Source organism: Gnatocerus cornutus, chromosome 5 (genome assembly GCF_029298725.1).
Source record: "Gnatocerus cornutus isolate USDA-ARS CGAHR chromosome 5, icGnaCorn1.1, whole genome shotgun sequence".
NCBI classification, from domain to species: Eukaryota; Metazoa; Arthropoda; class Insecta; order Coleoptera; family Tenebrionidae; genus Gnatocerus; species Gnatocerus cornutus.
The window spans coordinates 14,834,957-14,857,288 of record NC_142237.1 but is presented as its reverse complement, the minus strand read 5'-3'; the positions used below and the strand labels follow the sequence as shown (position 1 = coordinate 14,857,288).

Genomic DNA, 22,332 nt, shown 5'->3' with positions numbered 1-22,332 from the left:
AGTTCTTCTTTCAGGGAGACGATGGAGTCAATGCTGGCCGAACAGCACTACCTCCGATCACCGTTGCGACCTTTCGCGGATTTGGACACTCATAACAACAATTTATCGATTGAGGAGAAGGCGATTTTAGCCGCACGATCTCAGTTGTTTTTGAGGGCGGCGGCGGCGGCTGCCGGTCCCTATGGTCCGTTGATGGGGGGACTCTACGGTGCTAGTGCTTCGCAAAGTAGTGCGGTTTCTCCAGGAGTTCTGTGGAATCAGTGGGCTTGTTTGGGACCTTCGTTGCTTGCGGCTCAACATCAGCACCAATTAGCTGTTGCGGCCGCTGGAAGCTCGCATCTCAACTCGCAGATGTCACCTTTACCGAGACCGCTGGCTCAACACAGATATTCTCCTTATGCTTCTCTTCCTAAATCGTCGCCTGATACTAGTTTAAGGGACGGGCGAGAGTCGCCAAGTAGCCCAACTTGAGGTGGTTCCTTATATTTGTGATATACTCGTCTGACACAGAAATGTATATTAAAATATTATTTTATATCTAGGTAATGTTGGCATTAAGTTTATGTGCGACTTTTGTAAATACAGCTTAACTTTTTTAGTGTAAATTCAATGTGACTAATTCCGATGAAGTTCCAAAACAAATGTACAATATGTCTGTAAATAATTTTAATTTATTATAGTGACTAACGTGACACTCTTCATTATGTCTTTCAACGAAGGACGCTTCAGACGAACATCATTTGTTACGTAGTTCCTTATAGAAGATGCATCTTGACAAATCCCGTTGAAGGACATGACGACGACGTTGTAGATCATTATACTTCCTCGCATAATTAATTGTTTAAAAGCTGCTTCAGAATGTAATTGCATAGTTGTGTATGACACAAGCGAAATAGGTTTGATTAATATAATATTCTAAATCTTTCCAATGAAATAAACGCATTTTAAAAGAACTCAAGTTATTTCCCCCTTTCTCCCAAATTAAACTTAAGTACCAATTTGACATCTCTGTCAAAAGCCACATCCATCTTCTTCCCAATATAATACAAAAATAAATCCTTCATACATATGTTGAGATATGAACATTCTAAGCCCCGTCATAAGATATAGGTATATAAATATTTCCTTTGATTAATGATGAAGTTTGTCCATGATACGCGACGATGCAGTGGGGGCAGACCGAATCAACCAGGGGTACGAAACAGACAAGCTAATGTGTGTTGTGATTGATGAAGACCACCAGATGAAGAAATGTCTTCGAGACATATATTGACTGTAGATAATTATCGTTTCTTGTTGTGATCCGTCTAACTTTGTTTTAACATTGCTGGCAGCGATCTGCTTGTTCAAATAATATTTGACATGACCTGATGGGAAACGCTTAAAGACGCCGTGTGACTTTAGCAACTGCAATGTAAAGTCATGATTTTGATAAATGAACTTGTGCAACTGGGTCATGCTATACGGGTCGATTTTTTCATCTGCTAGGTACCCATTTACATAAACAAGAGATTCATCAAAGGGTAGGTCGTACAAGCACGTATTTATTAGCTTTTTATGTGAACACAAAGTGCGGTTTTTGCGTTTCAACGGGTAATTGTGATGTAATAAACCTCTCGGGACACATTTTTGTTAATGTGCACGCATGTAGTTGTGAATTTTTCTGAGAAATAATGCGTTTAAAATGATACCGGTATCACCCAAAGAAAAATATTTATACTTATCAAATGGCGTGCGGTACTGCTGTCACTAAAAACGCTTGAATATTCTATTCTTTGTTCGAGAAGTTATGTAAAACGGCATTAGATAAGCCGAGAATAGAATCAGTTTAGTATTTTTATCTCTCGCCACCTCTTCGGCAGCATCGCCGGCGATTTTTGTCCGGATTCCATTTGAACCCGACCGTCAGGAGCTCAGTGATTAGGACAAGGCGTGACGGCATATCAGTCGTTTCATCTTTTTATGCATTGTGTTTACATGGACCGTATCAGATACCTCCGCGGTTCCCTAATGGCTGTTCTGCCATCTTCTGACAGCAGGACAAGGGAATACCTGCTCAAAAGTCGACGTTGTCTTCGATTATTTGTCCTGGAATTCGAACTGTTGAAACGCGAGTTCGAACAGTTGTTAAATTGTTGCCGCTAATAACTGATACAATGTAACACAGATAGCGCATCACCTGCGGAAAGTAATTACAAGCCATTAACATAGATTTAACGAAGTCCATTTTAATTTGGAGATTAAAGCTAAGGAGGTCTAGTCATCGTCGGTGGGGTAATTAAGCATTCTGATGCCGAAATCAGGCTGTTAACTGACTTGGAACACATTGCAAGCAAGTATAAATATAAATTAACGGACTTAACGACCGACATTTTTGTGATTGGCGAGGATATTTAATAATACGCTGTAATCAGAAGTAGTCCGAATTTTAGTATTGCATTTCAATTAAGTTTATAGCTGGGGAAATAAAACGCTCTTTAGTTGAAGTGGTTTCTAATGAGTATGTTATGATATGGAGAAAAAATAGCGAAGGAAGAATTCTCTTCTTCACCCTTTTTTTACATCAAGTTGATTCAATTTGTCGCTTTTTATCTGTGTCTTATCTTCGCCCCAGTTACGGGCAGCAGCGCCGAAAAACAAGCAGTAAAAGATAAATATTTGGTGGGGCAGTAAAGTTAAAAGCAAGTTATCTTGTAGTTTTCCGTTGAGATATTTCCAGCGAATTCGCGGTGATATCGTGAAAAGGCTCATGAGTTTGTACTACAGTCTTCACCTAGGGTGAGGCAATCTCGAGATGGTCTCCGCCCGATGCATTATAGATACGACCAGAAATACGGGCGCAATTTCGGCAGAGTGCGATAAGACGCTAATGGTTTCAACTTTGCACTCTATCGCCGCCTCTCGGTGGGCGTCGGCGTCTGTCGACGTCCCGACTCTTGATGGAATTGCCCATAGCTGGCCCGACGTCACGCCGATATTTCTGGACCCTGGGGAAATCTATCACCCTTTCGTATTATCCATAACTTATATAATATTAATCTACCGTGAAATGAAATGTATTCGCTCCTCTCCCTAATTCTCGACAATCAATAAGGCCTGGACTAATTGAGCGCCTATCGCTCTAATGTTGCCATTACCCTAATTTCATTACTTAGCTGGAATTGATGCACTCATATCGGCCTTACTGATGTATTCTCGATTGATAAAGCTATTTATCATCATTTTTATCACCGTCGTAATAAAAAAATATTTTTAGATTTTTCTGATTTTCTCCTTTCTTCATTATTTGCTTTTTTTCTTCTTGGAATGATAAAACAATGCAAAGTGAATCTAGGCGTTTAAAGTTTTGCAACAATACTGAGATTAAAAGAAAATTTTCTGAATTTAAATAATTACAAGATTGAAAGCATTCAACAAAATCAACTTTTTAATTTTGAAAATATGTATTAATGTTAATTTTCTCTTTTAAAGATTGATTTCGATTCTAATTAAAATGTTCTATTTTTTTAAGAAATTGTTAGCTAAACGATTCAGCTGTTTATATTTTTTATTTATTTAAAAATTTTGTGATTCTTCAAGATTTTTCAATTTTTTTTTTAATTTTATCTGATTTTAAAATTTTTCAGAACTGCAAACTGGAATTTTTAGAACGTTTTAAATCTTTGTAAAAACCATTAGAATTTTTTAAAAGTCGACGATTAGTAGAAGAAAGTCTTATACCGCCGGACGCTTAAGATATTTTCAAAATTTGAGGTACAAAAAATTATAGTTTTTACTAAACCTCTGCTACATTTGAAATTAAACAAGTGTGAAAGTCAAAACGTTGTACTTATGTGCCAAAAATAAGCCTAACAAAAATTGAGGTAAAAATTAAGTTAGAAATCTAAACAAGTGGAAAAAGGTCTTCAAAAGCCGTAGAGAAATAGCGAGACACAATATTAATCGTCTTTTGGAAAGACGATGCTTAAAAAGTATCAACTTTAGCTGGACTTACATTGTTTTGACTCAGCATTAATAGCTAAACTTACAACGTTTTGGAAATTTACCAACTTTTCACATTTTTTTAAACATCGATGATCAACTTTTTTCGATTTTCTTATGCAAGAGTGGTTTCCAAAAACATTACACTAACACATAAATTTAATTCAGTTCATAGTATTGGTTACTTAGAGTAAAACAGTTTTTTTCGTTTCCTGTAAAATTATTAAAATGGCACTGACAACGTTATGGAATGACAGGCCTCATTTAAGAATATAAAATTCTGAACTAGCAAATTTTGAAATTCGTAACAATCCAATAATCTTTTAAAAGAGCAAAAAACTAATATAATTTAAAAACCAAAGAATGCAATGTTAATTAAAAGAGTTTAACAATAAAAAAAATCAAGAAAGATGCGAATCGATTCCAGGTTCAAAAGTTCTGAAAAATTCACATTTTTCTTTTAAAATTTTTAAATTTGGCACAGTTATGAAACTAGTCGGAAATAAAAACACTTCTAAATTGCCAAAGTTCCGAAATTTTATAGAAAAGGGTTGAAATTTATGATTCATTCTAAAAAAAAATCAAAAAGTTGACATTCTTCTTCGAAACTTTTAAAATTTAGCACAATTATTAAACTAGTCGGAAGTCAAAACGTCTCTAAATTCTATTGTTTTACCATTAAAATTGCCAAAGTTACGAAATTTTATAGAAAATGGTCAAAATTAATCATTCATTCTTTAAAAAAAACTCCAAAAATTCACATTCTTATTCTAAAGTTTTGGATTTCAGCCCAGTTATTAAACTAGTCAGAAATAGCAACCCCTTCAAATTCTACTGTCTTACCATCAAAATTAGACATGATAAGATAAAAATTAATAAACAGCAATAAAAATTGCATATGAAGGAACAAATAGATCACAGATTCGAGTGAATGATTCAGATAGTCTAAGAAAAAGTTTAATTCATTTAACAATCTAAACTTTTAATGTCATATTTTCGCATATTTTTTACACAACAATAAAAACTACTGAAGGCCAAAGCAATAAAGCAAATTTGAACTTTCTAGCCGTTGGGTTGGGAAACCAGCACACTCCACGCAAAGGAAGCTAAAAAGGAATTCTTCTCAACAATGTGCTTTACAGCTAACTGAAAATCACTATCACTACCGTTTAAACGTAAGCATCAAGTAGCGAGCGTGTTTTTTAAAATCGGCCCATACAGACATTAAACACTGCAATAAAAAGAAAACAGAAAGCACAGTTAATGCCATCGGCTGGTTGCTTCCTTTTCATGTTAAGCTGCCATAAAGGAGGTGACATGCTAAAACGTGTGCGTATCTTTGCATCACAGCAAATACGTGTGACCATGCAACTAACTACACAGTGGTTGCACTGAGATTTTATCACTGACATTATTAGTGAGCTTAAGTGCTGCATGCTATTTCAGTGTACTAGAAATCGATCAACTTCGGATGACAGCTGTACGTGATAGTAGAGACATGTCTCAGGCAATTATTATACAATTGTGGGTGTGTCTAGATAATAGGACTGTCGTTGGATAAGAAACTAGCAAAACTCATGATAAAATGTAGGTGTGTCCCCCGGCAAATGTGATATTAAATTTAATTACATTTTGGTCGATTAATTATATGTTATTAGAAGTAATAAAAAGCAAAAACTTCACGCTACTTATGACGACAGGAAATTCACATTTCTTTTAATGTGGTTATATTTTTTAATGTAATAACAGGCGGACATGACACTTTTTGAAGCAACAACCCAAAACGACAGAGCTTTTTTATGTGGACATAAAGCAGGTGAAAGAAAACAGATGTTTTAATGAGCGAGAATATTTCATCTTATGACATGCAAATGTTTGAGAAATACTAAATTACCTTAAAGGTTTTTTCATAATAGGATCTCTTAATTACGAAATTATAAACGCGGATGCCTTTTAATTCCGAAAGAAACAAAGAAGCATAATTTAGACTATGAGTCGTAAAAATAATTCATTAGCTATAGCAACTACTTAATGCTATTACAGACTATTTCCTTAGAAATTATAGCCTCTCATTGGTTGACGTGTGATGAAATCTAACTTTACATTTACATTTTTACGCAAATAGAATAATTAAACTCAGATGGAAAATGTGTAACTGTTTACGGTAGTACAATATACTTCCATGTTCACATTTTTCATTTCATCTAAATCCTAAATTTGATAATTATGATAATTAATTAATTAAATGCCTACATAAGTGCGTGCACAAGGTCGAACCTAACGTTAGGGTCCGTTCTCAATTTAAATAATTTATGTTATAACCGTAGCTAGTGGTGAATGGAAGGCGGCAGTAAATTCAAAATCCACTAAAAGCTTGACAGAAGGCAGGTGTCACCACTAAAAACACAAATAAAAGTACATCTCAGAATGGGAATAATTTCAAAACAACTTAATTGCAACTCTCGAAAGAATTCTTTGGAACAATAAATCTGATGTGGTTTGAACAGTTTCTCTTGTGTCAAATCATGTTTTTAATTTAATATGATTTACAGTCTTTGTTAAATGATGTTTTGAAATGCGATACATTTAATATCAACATTAATACAATTTATGTTATGTCTAAGTAAATGCCAATTTATTTTTGTTTTGGAAACACCTCTTTGTGTATTAAAGGCTCTTTTAATTGTAGAGTTCTGATGGGAAGCGAAGAGGAACCGATGCGGGAATTTGCGCAAAAAATGATTGATGTGAGGCTGTGAGTAATAATATTTCGCAAATTTAAAATTTTTCTTAAAAGATTTATGGTGATAGCGTGAGGACCGAAAATTTACTGATTTGGATAAACAGACTATTTTGACTTTACTCATAAACTTTTTTGATTAGAAACCGTTTTCTATTAAATTTTGTAATTTTGGCAATTTTGATTACAAAACAGTAAAATGTAGAGACACTTCTACTTTCGACTAGTTTAATATCTGTAATAAATTTTACAATTATTATAGAATGAGAATGTTTTTTTAGGATGAATGATAAATTTCAACCATTTTCTATAACATTTTGTAACTTTGGCAATTTTGACAATAAGACAGTAGAATTTCAAAGCGTTTCATCTTTCGACTAGTTTAATAACTGTGCTAAATTTTGAAACTTAAGAGCAAGTAAGTGCATTACTGGATTTTTTTTTTGAAGATGAAGGATAAATTTAAATCATTTTCTACAAAATTGTGTAATAGCAATCTTGTTGGTAAAACAGTACAATTTCGAGGCGTTTCTACTTCCGACTAGTTTGATAACTACTAATTTAAAAATTTCAGAACAAGAATGTGCATTTTTAGATGAACGAAAAATTTTAACCTTTTTTATATAAAATTTCGTAACTTTGGCAATTTTGATCAAAATAGCTCAGAATCAACCCAGTAACACAGTAATTTTAAACTTTATTGTAAAAATTTCGGAACTAAAACCTGAAGACGAAAAGTTTTGCGGCTGAGCTTCTGGTTCTTACAAGACACTAGCTTCATTTTACTTCCAATAACATAATTTTTTTTTATGTTTATAGCTCTGCATCTAACGTAAAAAGAAATCGCGTCGTAAATCTCAGAGCAATGCTCCTAGAAAATTAGCAGTTATGTAACATAGTTGTACAGCACTTTGTCATTTCAGTAAAGGCTTTAAATGAGGTGGTACTGTAGGCAAATGTAGAGCTGTAAACTTACACACAACGGAAACATGTCGGCTGCTCTCAAGCCAATTAGCCGCGCTTCGAGAACCAATAAATCGCGCCTCGTTTCCAAAATAGGGTGAACAGAAGACCACATATGAAGAGATTTCCCTAGAGTTCCCGACGCTTGTTTGGTGTCCTCCAGAGGATTGTCTTCACATGGATATGTAGCGTTTAGGGAATTCTGACGGTTTACCGCTCTTATTCAATTGTCGTCGGGAATTTTTCATGGGAAAGTGGGGTAAACACCCTTTAAAGTCCAGTTTGTTGTTGCAAATCGTGGTTCCGTTAATGGTCGTTGAGTGTAAAGACAAAACGTGACATCTTAATGCACGGTTGAGGGGTGCTCGTAATAAATTAATATCGAGTACCAAAGCGCACACCATAACAAAGTGACAACATATTCTATATCGTGACAATTACCTGTACTCAGTTGGAGGCGGAAACGAGCCTCATTTCCTGTACACAGCGCTATACTTAACACGTTGAAATACATTTTTATACACTTGCCTAATGTAATGTTAATGGCAATGTTCTTATTGTGGCCATAATGGCTCGCATTTGAACTTAAATAAATTATGCCCTCATGACTGCCATCATCTTCTCCTCGAGCGCCGAAAGTTGGAATAAATTCCGAGGTCTCTTGGAGATAAAAACCACGACAATAAATTCAAGTCGTTAAATAAAAATGTTGTAATCTACTATATTTTCCGTTTCATGGATAATTTGGATGCAATTTTTACCCCAAGTTTCGAGTTTGGTAGTCGCTTTCGCACATCGAAATTATTTATGGCATCACCCAGTAGAACATTAGGAAAGTATTTTCAACGTGACGGGTGGTGCGGCGCTTTTGGGTTTTTATTGTAATAACCGCGAACCTTGTGAAATGCTGACTGCATAAAGACACGTGTTGCGATGGAAATGGATATATGAAAAAGATACGTTGCCTCTGGGACACGCAATATTTGCAAATTGAATTTATTCTCGTGTCAGCCGAATTTCCTGCTTCTCTGTTATCTCAATTGGTGGCACCCGAGGTCTGGGGAAAATCATAATTGATGGTGAGGATTAATGTTTCTATACCAAAAACACGTGTCACGTCTGCACGAAAAAATTTGATTACAGTGACAATCTCACTTTAATATCTTTATAATTTTGTCCAACGCGTCTCTTAACCATTTAATTCCACCTATTTTCCACTCTGTGAATCGCACTACTTCGCCATCAATTTCAAATTATTCATCCTAGGACCACACACACCGTATGTGTATTAAAGTAGTTTTTGAACAGAGACACGCACGAGCTTCCTGCTGCAGAAAGAAAAGGACACGAAGTGATATATTTGGGTGTATGTTGATGTATTTCGTGACAGATGAACTGTGAATCCTATTTCACTAAATCATTTTCTCATAAGCTTCTAACACGTTTTGGGTGACACATCGTTAGCTGACACCGAATCCGCTTAATATGATATGTTAGCCGGATTCCTTTTCCTAGGAATTTCTCTTTCATTTGAGGAATTCACTGCAGGTATGCGAGATTGACTCGAATCATCCAAGCCAAACGTGAACGCAATTAAGTGCGAATTTCTGCTGCTATTGTTCAAACTTTTCGCTCTTAAATATTACGTATTGATAACCGTACAGGCATTGATTTTATGTTCAGGTTTTCATGTGCACACTTCTCCGCGTACACTCTCCATAAATTTCTACGTGTAAAGTTTAACACAACCTGTGGCTAACATAACTATTATCAATACTAATTTATCACTGTCATAAATTATCATTTCTTTGTCAATTTCAGCATTTTGCAGTAGGAAGAAATACTAATGAACACGAGAATGCGGGTATAATTACACTAGCATAATCGTTCAGCATACCACATGAAGTTTGCAACTGTTAATTATAGAGGTAGGAGGCGGTTCGTCCTGCTGCAATATCCTCCAGGTTCCATTTACTCGCTTACGGAAGTTGCTATGCGTTTTTTATTGATGTGTAAATTATTGCAATAACTGCCTGAATTATACCATCACTGCAAGCTTGGCAAAAAATGCCCTTTTATAGCTTAATTACATTTTTATTCAGGGGGACGACAATGTACTGTAACCGACCATGTCATTTCGCATTTCATGAGGTGTCTCTATTTCGAAATGTGAAATGGAATTACATCGCTTCCGAGCTTCTTAGATCTTTTTAGTTCTCACATTTTTGGGTTCCGAGTCACTAATTGTAAAAAGAACTTATCTCGATTTTTTTTTAAATTATGAACTCAGGTACCGACTTTTTGCAGTTTTTTTTTTAATTCTTTTTAGATTCTCAGTTCGCTAATATTTTGTTTCTTCAGTTTTAAGCTTTAATAAGTTTCTCTGACTTCTAAATTCCTAGATAAGTAGGTATTTGCAAAAACAATGAAAGAATACAAAAATTTTCCTCGTCTCCCAACATTTTAGAATTTTAAAAATAAATCTAAAAGACTATAATTTTAATATCGAAGGTATTCAAGAGAAAATTTCAGAATTTAAAAAATTAAAAATGTAGAAATTCTACGTTTTTAATTTGTAAGAAAATGAAATTTATCAAATAGTTTCTGGATTTAAAGATTCTTGTGGATTCACGTCTTAGCATCTCAGTTGCCAATTTAAGTTTTTCATAGTCAAATAATTTAAGAATTAAGAAATTTAATAAATAGGCAAATAACAGACTTTGTAGAATTTGAAGAAAAATAAAAGGATTTGAGTAGACTGAAAAACTTGAAAATACACAATTCAAAATATTTATTATAATAAAAATCTAAAAAGGAAGAAACAATTTTAAATTTACTTACGGTGTACTAAATAATCTTCTGGTTCTTAAATAATCAAGTTCTAGGAGTTCTAGACATTCAGTTTTTTATTAGCTTTTATCAATCCTAATTTTTAAATTACATATACAGGGTGTGGTAATTTCTTGTCGCAAATTGAGCCTATTAAGAACTATTTTATATTTGCTCTTCAAAAAAACTATGTATATTCTATTTTATAATATGTATAAGTATTAAATGTTTTGGTTTTGATTTCAAATGTTGGCTGTTTCAAAAACTTAAATCATTTAACTCTCAGACTGCCAGATCAGTTTTAAGATTAGAAAGTATGCATTTAATTTTTTTTAATTTTAAATGTTCATTACTAAAGATTCTACTTCACATTTTCCAAAATAGGTATTCACACTCAATTCTCTAACGTAAATCTATTTTTTTCTTTCTAGAATTTTTTAAAATGTAATAAAGATTCAGGCATAATACTTAAAAGATTTAAAAATAAAAGTATCTGAAGATTTAAAGGACTTAAAGATAATAATGATTCAAAGATCTAATCCAAATTTAAAACATTATTTTGTTACTTATTACCTAAAAAGTTCGTAAATATTTACAACTTTTTTGTACCTCTTAACAATTGAAACTTAAAGACGAGAAACTAGAAAAATCGGAAAAACAAGGAAAATGTAAAAGCTTTAAGCCAACAGACAATCTGAAACGCTACACAAACTTTAGGAGCTAAGAAATTTAATAAATTGCTAGCCTAAGAACTAAAAACCGGATGGTATGAGAACTTGAAAATTTAACATGCGTTTGTAAGAAACTGAAAATCTAAAATTCTAAACTTTCCAACCTGAAAATTGCAAATTGAAATAAGTTTAAGTTTAGGAATTGGAACTAAGCACCGAAAACTTAAATCACGAGTTTGATACTATATAATTATGAAAAAATAAAAGATGTCGAATGCTTATTTTAACATTGCAACGTATTATTTATATCTAATTTGAAAAGTTATATATCTACACATTGCAGAAATTAGATTTTCTGGAATAACCTTCCTGCATTTATCTCATTAAAAAAAGCTCATTGCACCTCGAGTTGAAACGTTACCGCCATGTAATAAGAGTACAGTAAAGTAATAAATAACATCAATTAACACTGACCAAGTCTCGCCCTCCAACACTGAGAATCAGTGAAGCTCTCAACGGAGTTACTGGCTGCTTATGTCTTCAAATTCAATTTTACGGTTATTGGCGCTATGTCGCCATGAGCGCGGCTAGCTTTAACATATCGACTGCCTGCTAATTTAAATCTCAATTTAAACTGAGGCGGAACGGCTATTACAATAAATCAGTGCAACACCCTCACCGTGGCCTTCCCTTCACTCACAATCCACGTTTCGCCATCCGTCTCTCTTCATCCCTCGATTTTTGGACGACGTGGATGAGAACCAACTAGAAACTTATTTGGATCCCCATGTTCTGCCACCGTCCGATTCGAATTGATGATTCGGACAAGTTGCGCCGCTCTTTTTCCTTTATTTATGCATTATAAGTTTGTTATTTGGGGGAGTTTTTGCTGTTTTGCGACAGACTGCGGTCAACTTGCTGGGAACTTTATTCCAAATCAGCATTCTTGGAGGATGATGAATGTGTTCTCTCCCTTCTCGAAAAAATACGTGGTGTTATATTTAGTCCTTAACGATTTCGTTTCTTCTCGCTCGATTGAAACACTTTATGGCTATTTTCTGCAATCAGCTGGGGCGTGACGAATGAAAAGGAAGTTGCTGCTATTAACTGAACGGATGTAACAGACAGGCTATTGAGGTAGGTCACTTAATCAGATGAATAAACAATAGTGTAATTAAGACTAAAGGTACTTTTTTGCAGATTCGAGGTCTTGTCATCATCAAAATCGCATCAGGCACTTAACACCATGACTCAAATGATTTCTTCACTTTTTATTATGCTAATGGACTTGATATGGATTGATTTTGATTTTGTTTTATATACATGCATTTTTGTAGACTTTTTGACTCTCTCTGTGTGTCTCTTGTACAAAAAAAAAACATTTTTTGATTTTCAGAACTCCAAAGCATTTTCAGTTATCTAGAGTGCAAGAACTGTAAATGTGAAACAGTTCTAAAAATATCTTATGAATGATGACTCTGACCAAAACATAACTTAATTCGCGCTCACAAATTTCCGGCAAAATAGTTATACATTCGAGCAACTGCTAGTAGGATTTTACGGCTCGACAGCAATATTTGCAGTTTGAGTCGCAGACAAAAGCGGCATTTGCTGAAGAGACAGTATGAGACAGTGTGAAATTTGTAAAAAACTTTTTGGTCGATGGACCATCTAAAACTGAATTAAAAATGTTGATCAAACATATCTGACAATTCTTTAACAATATCACTTGCAATTTCTGAATCTTCTAATAGATGCTGTCATCAAAAAAAATATTTTGGTTTCTAAGGTAGAAAAATCATAGCAAAACAACTTGTGTAAATAATACCACTGTAAACTGACTGTTTTGCCGCACTGCTACAGATTTTCCGCCCGGATAGGGCAAAAGTTGAATTACTGTTGCAAGGTCTGGAACAGTGAAATATACTTTACAATTCAAGAGACCAAAATCTTTTGAGCTTTAGAATTTAGGAATTCAGAAATTATCTGGTATTTAAGAATTTTAGAAATGAGTTTCAAAATGGTGCGTGTTCTGGTTTAGAATCAATGCCTTTAGAGCTAATTTATGTAGAAATAGTCTAGAACCACCCATGCAGCCTCCAACCAGCTCTTCTCGTCGGTAGTACATCTCCCTGTAATGAATTTCTTATTATTTCTGCCGGTGATTGGTCCTGACACTCTGAATTCCTTCGAGCGTTTTACAGATTATATACTTTAACTCCAGCATAAATTTTCCGGTGCTGCCGCATTTACTACCTACATAGTCAAAATGACTTACCAGGCATGGCCTAAGCACACCCAAGAAGCGATCGTATCAAATCCATACCAAATAGACCCATTAGAAGACCACCTGCTCAACAAATTGTCTATTGAATAAACTTGGTAATATCGAAGCTAGAAGGGTTGTTGAGCTGAGTGGTGAAAATCTACTTGTTTGCTGTCAAGTCCGGCCCTGGATGATATTATTTATGAGATCGGTGAGCGGTGTTGAGCCGTGCTTAGCTAATTCGTAATGAACACCGGCGGCGGCGCAACTCGGAATCAATTAGTGAAGCGGTTTAACAGATAATTCACCGACCCAACAACCGCTGGGCCTCATACAATGCTGATGTGAAGAAAGTGGCTGAATCTCTTCGTTTCAGAAATTGAGAAAAAAGAAAAGGACAAGTACAAGAGCTAATTGGTAATTTACGACGAACTATTGTACTGCCAAAGACATAAAAATAATTGTATTGATATAGAAAGAGCAGTAAACATATAAATGAGAATTGTTTTATGTCTTGCTTCTAAAAGCTCAAAAAACGGTATTCTATTAAGAAATTTAATTAGCATGGAATTCTAGAATTTTGTTTGAAAGTCGTACCATATCATGTGAAGTGTTAATGAGTCTGATTGGAGATTACCTTGCTGTTATTAACTGATTATGTGTATTTATTAATTATCGTGAAAACATTTAGCGGCGTGTCTGCAAAAATGCCAGTCATACTGACAGGTTAATTGGGGCAACTGCTAACACTATTGTCGAAAAAGTAATGTTGCAATTGAGTACATATATCTGTAGAAAGCATCTAATTAAAGTCAATGCGACTGCTAAAAAAAAATAAAATTTATGATACAAAATTATTGACACACCTTGAAAAATTATTCAGTAGGCACGCAACTTTAATGATAAATTTATTGAAACACCTTATTAATATCAATTTAAAAGAGACTTTCAAAACTTAATTATATATTGTGTATCGGTCAAAACCATGTCGAATTACTAAGCGTTGTATCCAATAGCTCAAATTAACCCAATTCAAGAAACAAAGATGGAAATGTTAAAGAAGATTTATGGATGACTTAAAGCGAAAACCACACGACAAAACCGCATTGTATATTTCACAATTCGTTTACGACTTGGTGTAACAAATATTTACACCCCCAACCCTTCACGCTTCGTAAGAATTCCGAAAATGCTTTTGTGGAATTGCCGTTGTAAATTTCGTTTGACAAGACGTCGTGTAAGGATGAGATGTGTGACTAATCTTAACTGAGTGCTGTCAATATTACGCATGGTGAGATTAGCGTGATGACTCGTAGGTAGATGCCAAGACCGTTTTCACTGCTATTTTATATTCATTCATTCCGTACATAAATTATAGGAGGCATTAAAGCTCCAAAGCTCTTAGTCTGAATGATTTATTTATTTAATTTTTAATAAAGTTATAAGAGCTTTCTTCAATTTGACACAAATTACTAGATAATATCGGGTTACCTGGTCGAACCTTTTTGATCTATATTGGATGAGGACGATCCAAATTAAATTACTCACCTGAAAGCTCAAGCTTTGATTGCGTGGCCACAATCGGATACCGTAAAAAATGTTTTTTATCTGCGATGGAAATGAATAATGACCAATTTTAATAGCTTTTTCCAAACTCTGAGTTTACTTAACATCTGCCCACATTGGTTTTGATTAGTGTTACTTTGTGGATTAATCTTGTTTTTGTCGTTAGAGTGATAAAAAGTGTTGGTTTAAATATTCATGAGTCCTGCCACTCAACATATTAAATTCGGTTCGAGTTTGTATACTTTTTCTTTCAACATTACTTATGCTGTTTATAAATATTAATAAATTAACGTTTCAAATATAGTAGTCATTTATTGAAAGATCGGTGATGGGGAATTTTGGAAGAGTGATGGGATTAAAAAATGATTGATGTTCAATAATCATTTAATTTACAGTCCACTTATTATATGTACACAACAACAAAGTCCTTTTTAACATAGTGTAAGACAATGGAAAACTAAGTAAATAATTGACAGTGAAGGATATTTCTTTTTATAAAATATACATTTTACAGTACACAAACTATTCTTATACAGATATTTGGTTTTGTAGCAACTGTAAGATTACTGGGCCTAAACGGATGCTGATATGGAATGATTATGAACCTAAAAACGTTGCTACAGAACCAAGATAAAAGGAACGTCTTCGTTCTCTTGTGAGAACATTACTACACCAATAACTATGTACAATAATACTGCTATTTGTTGTACAAAATATAATTACACGTACACTTTACAAGAATAAAAAAAACTCTACCAAGACTCCCTATTTTACACAAATAAATAGTTTCAACGACAGTTTGTATGTACAGGATAATCTCACAATTAGCGTCTTGTGGAAAGACTCTTTGGTATAGAATTTGGCGCTAACCAAACTATCAGTGTCCGGTCCTGGAAGTGGGACTTAAAGAAGATGTTTGTCGGGGCATCGGGGACGCATACGGGCTAAAACGATGCATCGACGACGGGAACACAGCTTTAGGTAACCTAAGATCGGAAGTACTAACGGCGGTGGGACTAGGCGAGCCCGAGGAACTGGGTGTGGAAGAGGGCGGTGGGGTCATCTGAGGCCGATGAGGTGGCGGAGGTCCAAGTAAACCAGGAGGTAATCCGCCGTGCATCGGAGATTGCCACGATGAACCACCTTGGCTCCAAAGTTGGCTCGTCAAACCCAAAGGAACGGAGGGTCGTTGACCCAGATAGATTTGCTGACTGGGTGAACTGTTCAGGAGAAACGCGTGTAATTCGCTGGGGTTGTAAGGGGCGCCGCCTGATGCACGACCCCACATCTGGATGTGAGCACGGGCCTTTTCCATCATCGCTGCGGAGAAAAGAGATCCGGCGTTGTTGTTCTCAGCGTCCAGAGAGTCGCCCGAGTACAAACGTAGAGAGGAACGCAAGAAGTGCTGGTCCATGAAGAGGCCGTCCATCGGCTCTCTGCAACAAAGACACCAATTTAAGACGGCGAAGAAAGACGTTATGGCGACGCTAAAATTTTGATAACACGTGTTGATGGATAATAATAATTTTATCACTTCTTGATTTATTACCTTTGCATTGAGTGTCTTTTTATTATCTGAAATTTAATAAAATAGCTCGGTTGGGTGCGAATCCTGTCGTGAAAGTCGCGCGCCGCCCCCGTCAATGAATTAACAAACAATAAAGATTTATCTCCTTGCGTTAACCGGAAGCTCCAGGTCCGGAATTTGCGTAAAAAAACCGGAGGCAACGAACGAAGAAGTGAGCGTGCGGGCGGAGCACGGCCACAAAAACAATCAATAATATTGAGACGGAGCGATCGCGCGGTGAAGCGATAATGAGAGGCTCCGGGGCCCCGCCTCCGGCCACCAGGGGTCGCTAGATGTGTACACCGCGTCCTAATTAAAGACAAGCAAAAACCCGAAACGAGAAAATAAGTGGGAAAACACCGGAGTCTACCTGAGGTGTGAGAAAATATCCCACCTTCATTATATCATCAAGCCGTCGTCGTGAAGACAACGATTGTCTGAAATTACAGGGCGGCACATATGAACACGCCCCCTAGCGGCAGCGCGAGATTGAAACACGTAAATTAAATTCTATCACAACAGAAATGAGGCTGTTTTTATGTGCCCGCAGCTCCATGAATTATTACTTATCACTTTCACCATTCGTGTGCGTGCTCGCCTCCCAATCAACCGGACTCCTTTAATTAGACCGGACCGGTCATCTCCCGAAACCGCAATCGCGAATAATGGCTTCATACCGGAATAATCCAGGAGAATTATCGATTGGCTTGGGTCGAAACGCCAGAAATCGACAGGTTATGAGGCGCTCCGGGAATTTCCGGGGGCGATCCAGGGCCAGCATTAATAATAAACGCTTCAACCTGAGCCAATTCGCAACTTCTTAATCAATCGATAAGCGATTATTAAAACGCGGTGCATTATTAAAACTGTGATTAAAATTTAAGAGAGTACTCCCTCGGCAGCTATTTAATTGCTGCTTACCTGAACATGTTTCCTCGTTAATTCTCCACAATTCGAAGAAAGCGTCAATTTATGCAAACAGTACGCCACTTCCTTCATTCTTAATTAATTGAGTTTTTGTGTACCTCTCCGACAATCGAAACTAACATAAACATTACAAATCATATCACTCATCAACAATTTCTACGATCATATTGCATGAAATTTTATTTTTAACTTGTTGCACATTGTATACATTTTTTAATTTGAATCAAGTCATGCCGAATGTAATTGATTTTTACGACCAGAAGTAATTGTTATAATGTATTATACGACTTAGATCATAAAAAGATGGCTTTGTTTCTTCAGAATGTTTCATTTCTATTTTATAGTATAAATTAAGTGAAATAATCCGAAACAAATTAGAAATGTAATTCATTTGTTCGTACATTTTTATATAAGAAATAAGTAATTGTTATAGTTTTACGAGGGTTTAAATTGTTTTCGAAAATTTTGAAATACATTATGTATATTGAAACAGGACTATTTTGATCACTATGTATAAAACGATCCTGCAATGCGGATATACAAAATGGAACAGTTTGCTTTTATAACTTTGAGATGAATTGTTAAAATTACGATACCATAACCAATGAACTCATGGTCAAACACGAAAATTGCAGACTGAAATATTGCACCAAAGCTAAAATTAACTCAAAGCATTTGTATTTATTTGCACTGAGCTTCTGCTGCACTAAAATGTAGGCGAGGTGTAAATTACAGGGTGATCGTTCCCAAGCTGTTTTTCTGATAGTCGGAGGAAATCGCTGGAGAACAGATGCACAAAAGTCATCAGCTACCGTGCTACTTTATGGTCAATAAAAAGCACCACTAATAACAATAAGATAATTAGTTTCGGACCTATCACCCCAAGAAAAAAGTTGTTTTACGACCACTCCAAGCCGTTGTCGGACAAATTTAATTAAAGGTAGTGGCCCATATATGTAGAGAGAGACACCGCGAAGTGAAGACAATGTTCGAGATGAAATCGATACGGTTACAGAATACGGCAAAGCTTATTACCTGTCAAAGTCTGTGAGCCTGGACGAATCCCTGAAACCCTTTGCGAATGGGTTGGAATCGATTTTCAATTTTGTGATGAGTTGGTTTTGATAGGCTGTAACTGCTGTGAAAACAGATTCCGGGAAAATGAATGTCCTGTACTGCTCCTGCTCCAGGTCCGTAATGGGTCCCGAGTGTTCCCTCCATTTGACGATGTGGATTCTAGGCTGGTACCGGTGCATCGAATTCAGGACAATCTGCAACAGAAACAGAGAGGTGAGTTTGGTTTAGAGCCCATTAACCCCTCTCGTTCCGTGAAGATTTTACGGGCGACAGTGCTCGTAAGTTAGAACTGCTGAAGGCACAGGTACGCTAAATAGCGTCTTTATCGCCTCTAGACTCGGCAGCCATTGTAAGGCTTCACGCCACCAATCATTATTCCAGCAAGAGTTAGGAGTGTGTTGCTTAGCAACTCTGGTTACGAGGGGACCTGGTTGAGGTTACGCTCTGTTGAACGCAAGCGCAACTCCAACTGGGTGTCTATTGCACTTCACTGAACGAACGCACTGACAGTGCAGCCCCCTACAGTTCTTTCCCTAAAGAAATGGATTACACGCTAATATGTAATATTCTTGTGCACTTGGAAGCATGTTGCTACTTGAGCATTTCAATAAATTCAATGCTTCTCAGACTGGATTCTTGAGCAGAGATGATAATAATGCGAGATATGCACTAGACAACGACCTCTGCATAAATATACACGGTAATTGCATGATAGAAGCAATTAACTGAATCATGAATCATGAGCTTTGAAAGGCGTTAGACTTGTGGAATGAGACAAGCAACTGAAGAAAGTCTGTTTGAATACGTAACTTGTTCCTCAATTAACAAATAAATTAAAATTATACCAATAAAAAAACAAGAATATTAACAAAAATTGCGTTGCATTTTTTATGACAGTATTTAATAATGTAGCTGCATATTGATTAATGTTTAGCCTCAAACTGTCAAGACACGGTCTGATATAACAGGCGCAGCTACCATATTTCAAACTCCCAATACCGCTAGACGACGTTTCTATTTCATCTTCAGGACAAAGCAACTTTTTTGCAATAAAAGATATATCAAATTTATTTATTTTTTTTTAATTATATGTACCTATTATTGATACTAAAATTACATGTTTTATTCATTGTTTAAAAACTCCAAACTTTTAACAAACTTATATTTTTAAATTCGGGATTTGTAAGACCGGATTATAAGCTACAAGAGTGCGAGAAAAACGATGGTAAAAACCTCTTATCTGTTGTAGTTCCGGAAATATTGACACCAAAAATTCCGAAGCTTCAAAATTTTTGCCGTTTGGCAACTACCCAAAATTTTAATCCTTTCTAATTTAATTATTTGTTGACGTACGGAACAACTTAGCACAGTTTTGAATTCTGCATGAAATTCTGCGTGAAATGAGCACTTATAACTTTAGTTTATTTTAAGATTAAACTAGACATTTTGACTGAAATACATTTTTAGGAAATGTTTACAAAGACATATTTAGGAAGTCTATCATCTGATCAAATTTCTGGTCTTTAAAACAATTAGTTTACGAGTTTACGAATTCAATTTTTTCATCAATTCATTCGGATTTTTTTACGAAATAATTTGACTATCAAATATTGAATCTTAAAGCTGATTCTAAACAACAAAAGCGATAGAAAAACGATGGCGAAGACCACATCTACCTATCTGTCCTAGTTCCGGAGGTATTGAGCATTGAAAAACCAAATAATCCGAAACTTTAATCGGCCAAAACTCAGTTATTTGTTGTCGTACATAGATCTTAAGGTCGGATTTAAAAGCTGCGTAAAATTCTACCTTAATTAAATACCCTATAATTCAAATTTGCTCCAAATTTAAGCGCGATTTCGACAGAAGTAGATTTCCATAGTTTTAGTCGGATTTTTTTTTCGATAACGAAAATTTTTAAATTCCAAAAATGCAAGAACTAATTCTTAGCGAACAAAGTACGAGCAATACTATGGCGAAAACAGTATTTTCTTATCTGTCGTTCCGGAGATTCCGGGAAAAATATTCTCCGAAATAAATTTACATTATTGGTAGATATAACATATAGTTTGCCTAAAGTCTTCCACAAAGACCTAATATTTTAAAAAATTATTTAATTTTTAAAATAGTAATTTAATAAAAAATTAACAACAATTAAACAAAATCTGGAAAATTAGGTTTACTTGGTTCTCGAGATGACTTGTTATGTTATAACTTTATATTACACTTTTCATAAGTGAATAGTAATTTTTATGTTAATATTAAAACAAAATAAATTATAATGCCAAGGAGGCAAAAAACGTCGACACATTAAATTTAAAAAATCCGGACGTAGGTAATTGTTCGTATCGATCTTCTTCTAATGTGACGGCAAATTCCAATGAGCAATTAATTAATTTTTTCAGAGAAACATGCGTGAAAGATAAAGAATCACTCAGCAGTAGCAAACTACATTATTATTGCTCCGCTAATTACCAACATGTAATTCTCTTTTTACCAAGAACATTATAATACATATTTATAATAGGTTCTTCCGCAGTAGATATCGATGAGCACCAAATAAATCTTACCGTATCTGTTTATCTTTGACTTGTAATAAATAACAATTAATTTTACCATACAGCCGTCAGAAGATTATTAGCATTCTTAAACTGAACTTGGCAAAATGTAATTAAAGATGTAAACAACAAATATGGAAATGTGCTTTTAACATACCCATTATCAGCTCTACTCGTTTGTTACGCCAGTTTAATTACGTATTCGTACTAAATCATGTAGACGTTACTTAGAAATAGTTCCGATTTATCAAAGCCAGTGGGTGTACATTTTAAACAAAAATTTTGTCCCATCGTGAATATGGAAATGACGAAGCCCACACTTTGGGACTGAAAATAAAAAAAGGGTGTCGGGGTGAGTATTAAACTGTGTGAAGGGTTGAAATTTTTATTCTCTTGAGACCGAGTCGTTAAGTGTCTATTTTGACATCGTATCCTTGTAAAGTCTGCTTTTGTTAATAGGATTAAAAATTGTTATGTATTTTCACGTATTCACAGCTATCTATTTATCCAAGAATTGTGTGGATGAATAAGTGTTTTTTGTTGGTGGCAAACAGCTTTTGTCAGGTGTATAAGATGTGTACGACCCACGGATTATATACCAGTGAATAGAAAGAACAGGTGAGGCAGAGTCGTAAATATCGTATTTTATACAGCCTGTGGCCATATAACTATAAAAATAATAATTATGGCCAATAAAATTAGCCTTTCATCATCGTTTTAAAACTTGTTAAGTCCAACAGTTTTGGTGTAAACACAACGAAGATGAGTCTCGACGAAATTCCGAATGTAAAATTACAATTCGTTTGTGATTGTAAACGAAGGTGAAATTATGCGAGATAAGATGGTCATATAAAAGAACACCTTGTTACCTTAATGAAATACACAAGAGCACATGTTTAGTACTAATTTGTGAGTTTGTTCAGTATGTCAGATCGAGAATGCGATTAACGCACCAACAACGTTTGCTGGTGACCATAAATTTTGATCTTGACAGAGGAATTAGTGACCAACAGCTCATTCCTATAATATTCAATTCATTCGGTCAATCTCAAGTGCAGAAGCTATAACAAATTCTTGGAAGTTTCGTGCTTATACAGTTACATGTCTGCAAATCCCAAATGTCAAAAATTTCTAAAAGTCTGAATAATAGCAGCAGGTGCTCGCAATCATATTGCATTATCAAACGG

The 22,332-nt window shown here is 35.2% G+C and overlaps 2 protein-coding genes across 3 annotated transcripts in view; one reads left to right on the top strand and one right to left on the bottom strand.

Annotated features, from left to right (window-relative positions):
- Positions 1–953, top strand: part of LOC148174975 (T-box transcription factor TBX20-like) — a 29,645-nt gene extending 28,692 nt beyond the window's left edge. Inside the window, exon 6 of one of the 2 annotated variants that reach the window (XM_088036757.1) lies at positions 15–953. In XM_088036757.1, coding sequence (XP_087892883.1) covers positions 15–471 — 457 coding nt within the window. In that variant the 3' untranslated portion in view covers positions 472–953. Of the gene's footprint in view, positions 1–2 lie in introns of both variants that reach the window. The other variant, XM_088036756.1, reaches the window with a different exon arrangement.
- A 14,429-nt stretch (positions 954–15,382) lies between these two features.
- Positions 15,383–22,332, bottom strand: part of LOC148174974 (T-box transcription factor TBX20-like) — a 30,816-nt gene continuing 23,866 nt past the window's right edge. Inside the window, exons 4-5 of the mRNA XM_088035731.1 lie at positions 18,546–18,781; positions 15,383–16,452 (exon numbers count right to left, since the gene is read on the bottom strand). Of these exons, the coding sequence (XP_087891857.1) occupies positions 15,894–16,452; positions 18,546–18,781 (795 nt within the window). The 3' untranslated portion in view covers positions 15,383–15,893. The remainder of the gene's footprint in view (positions 16,453–18,545; positions 18,782–22,332) is intronic.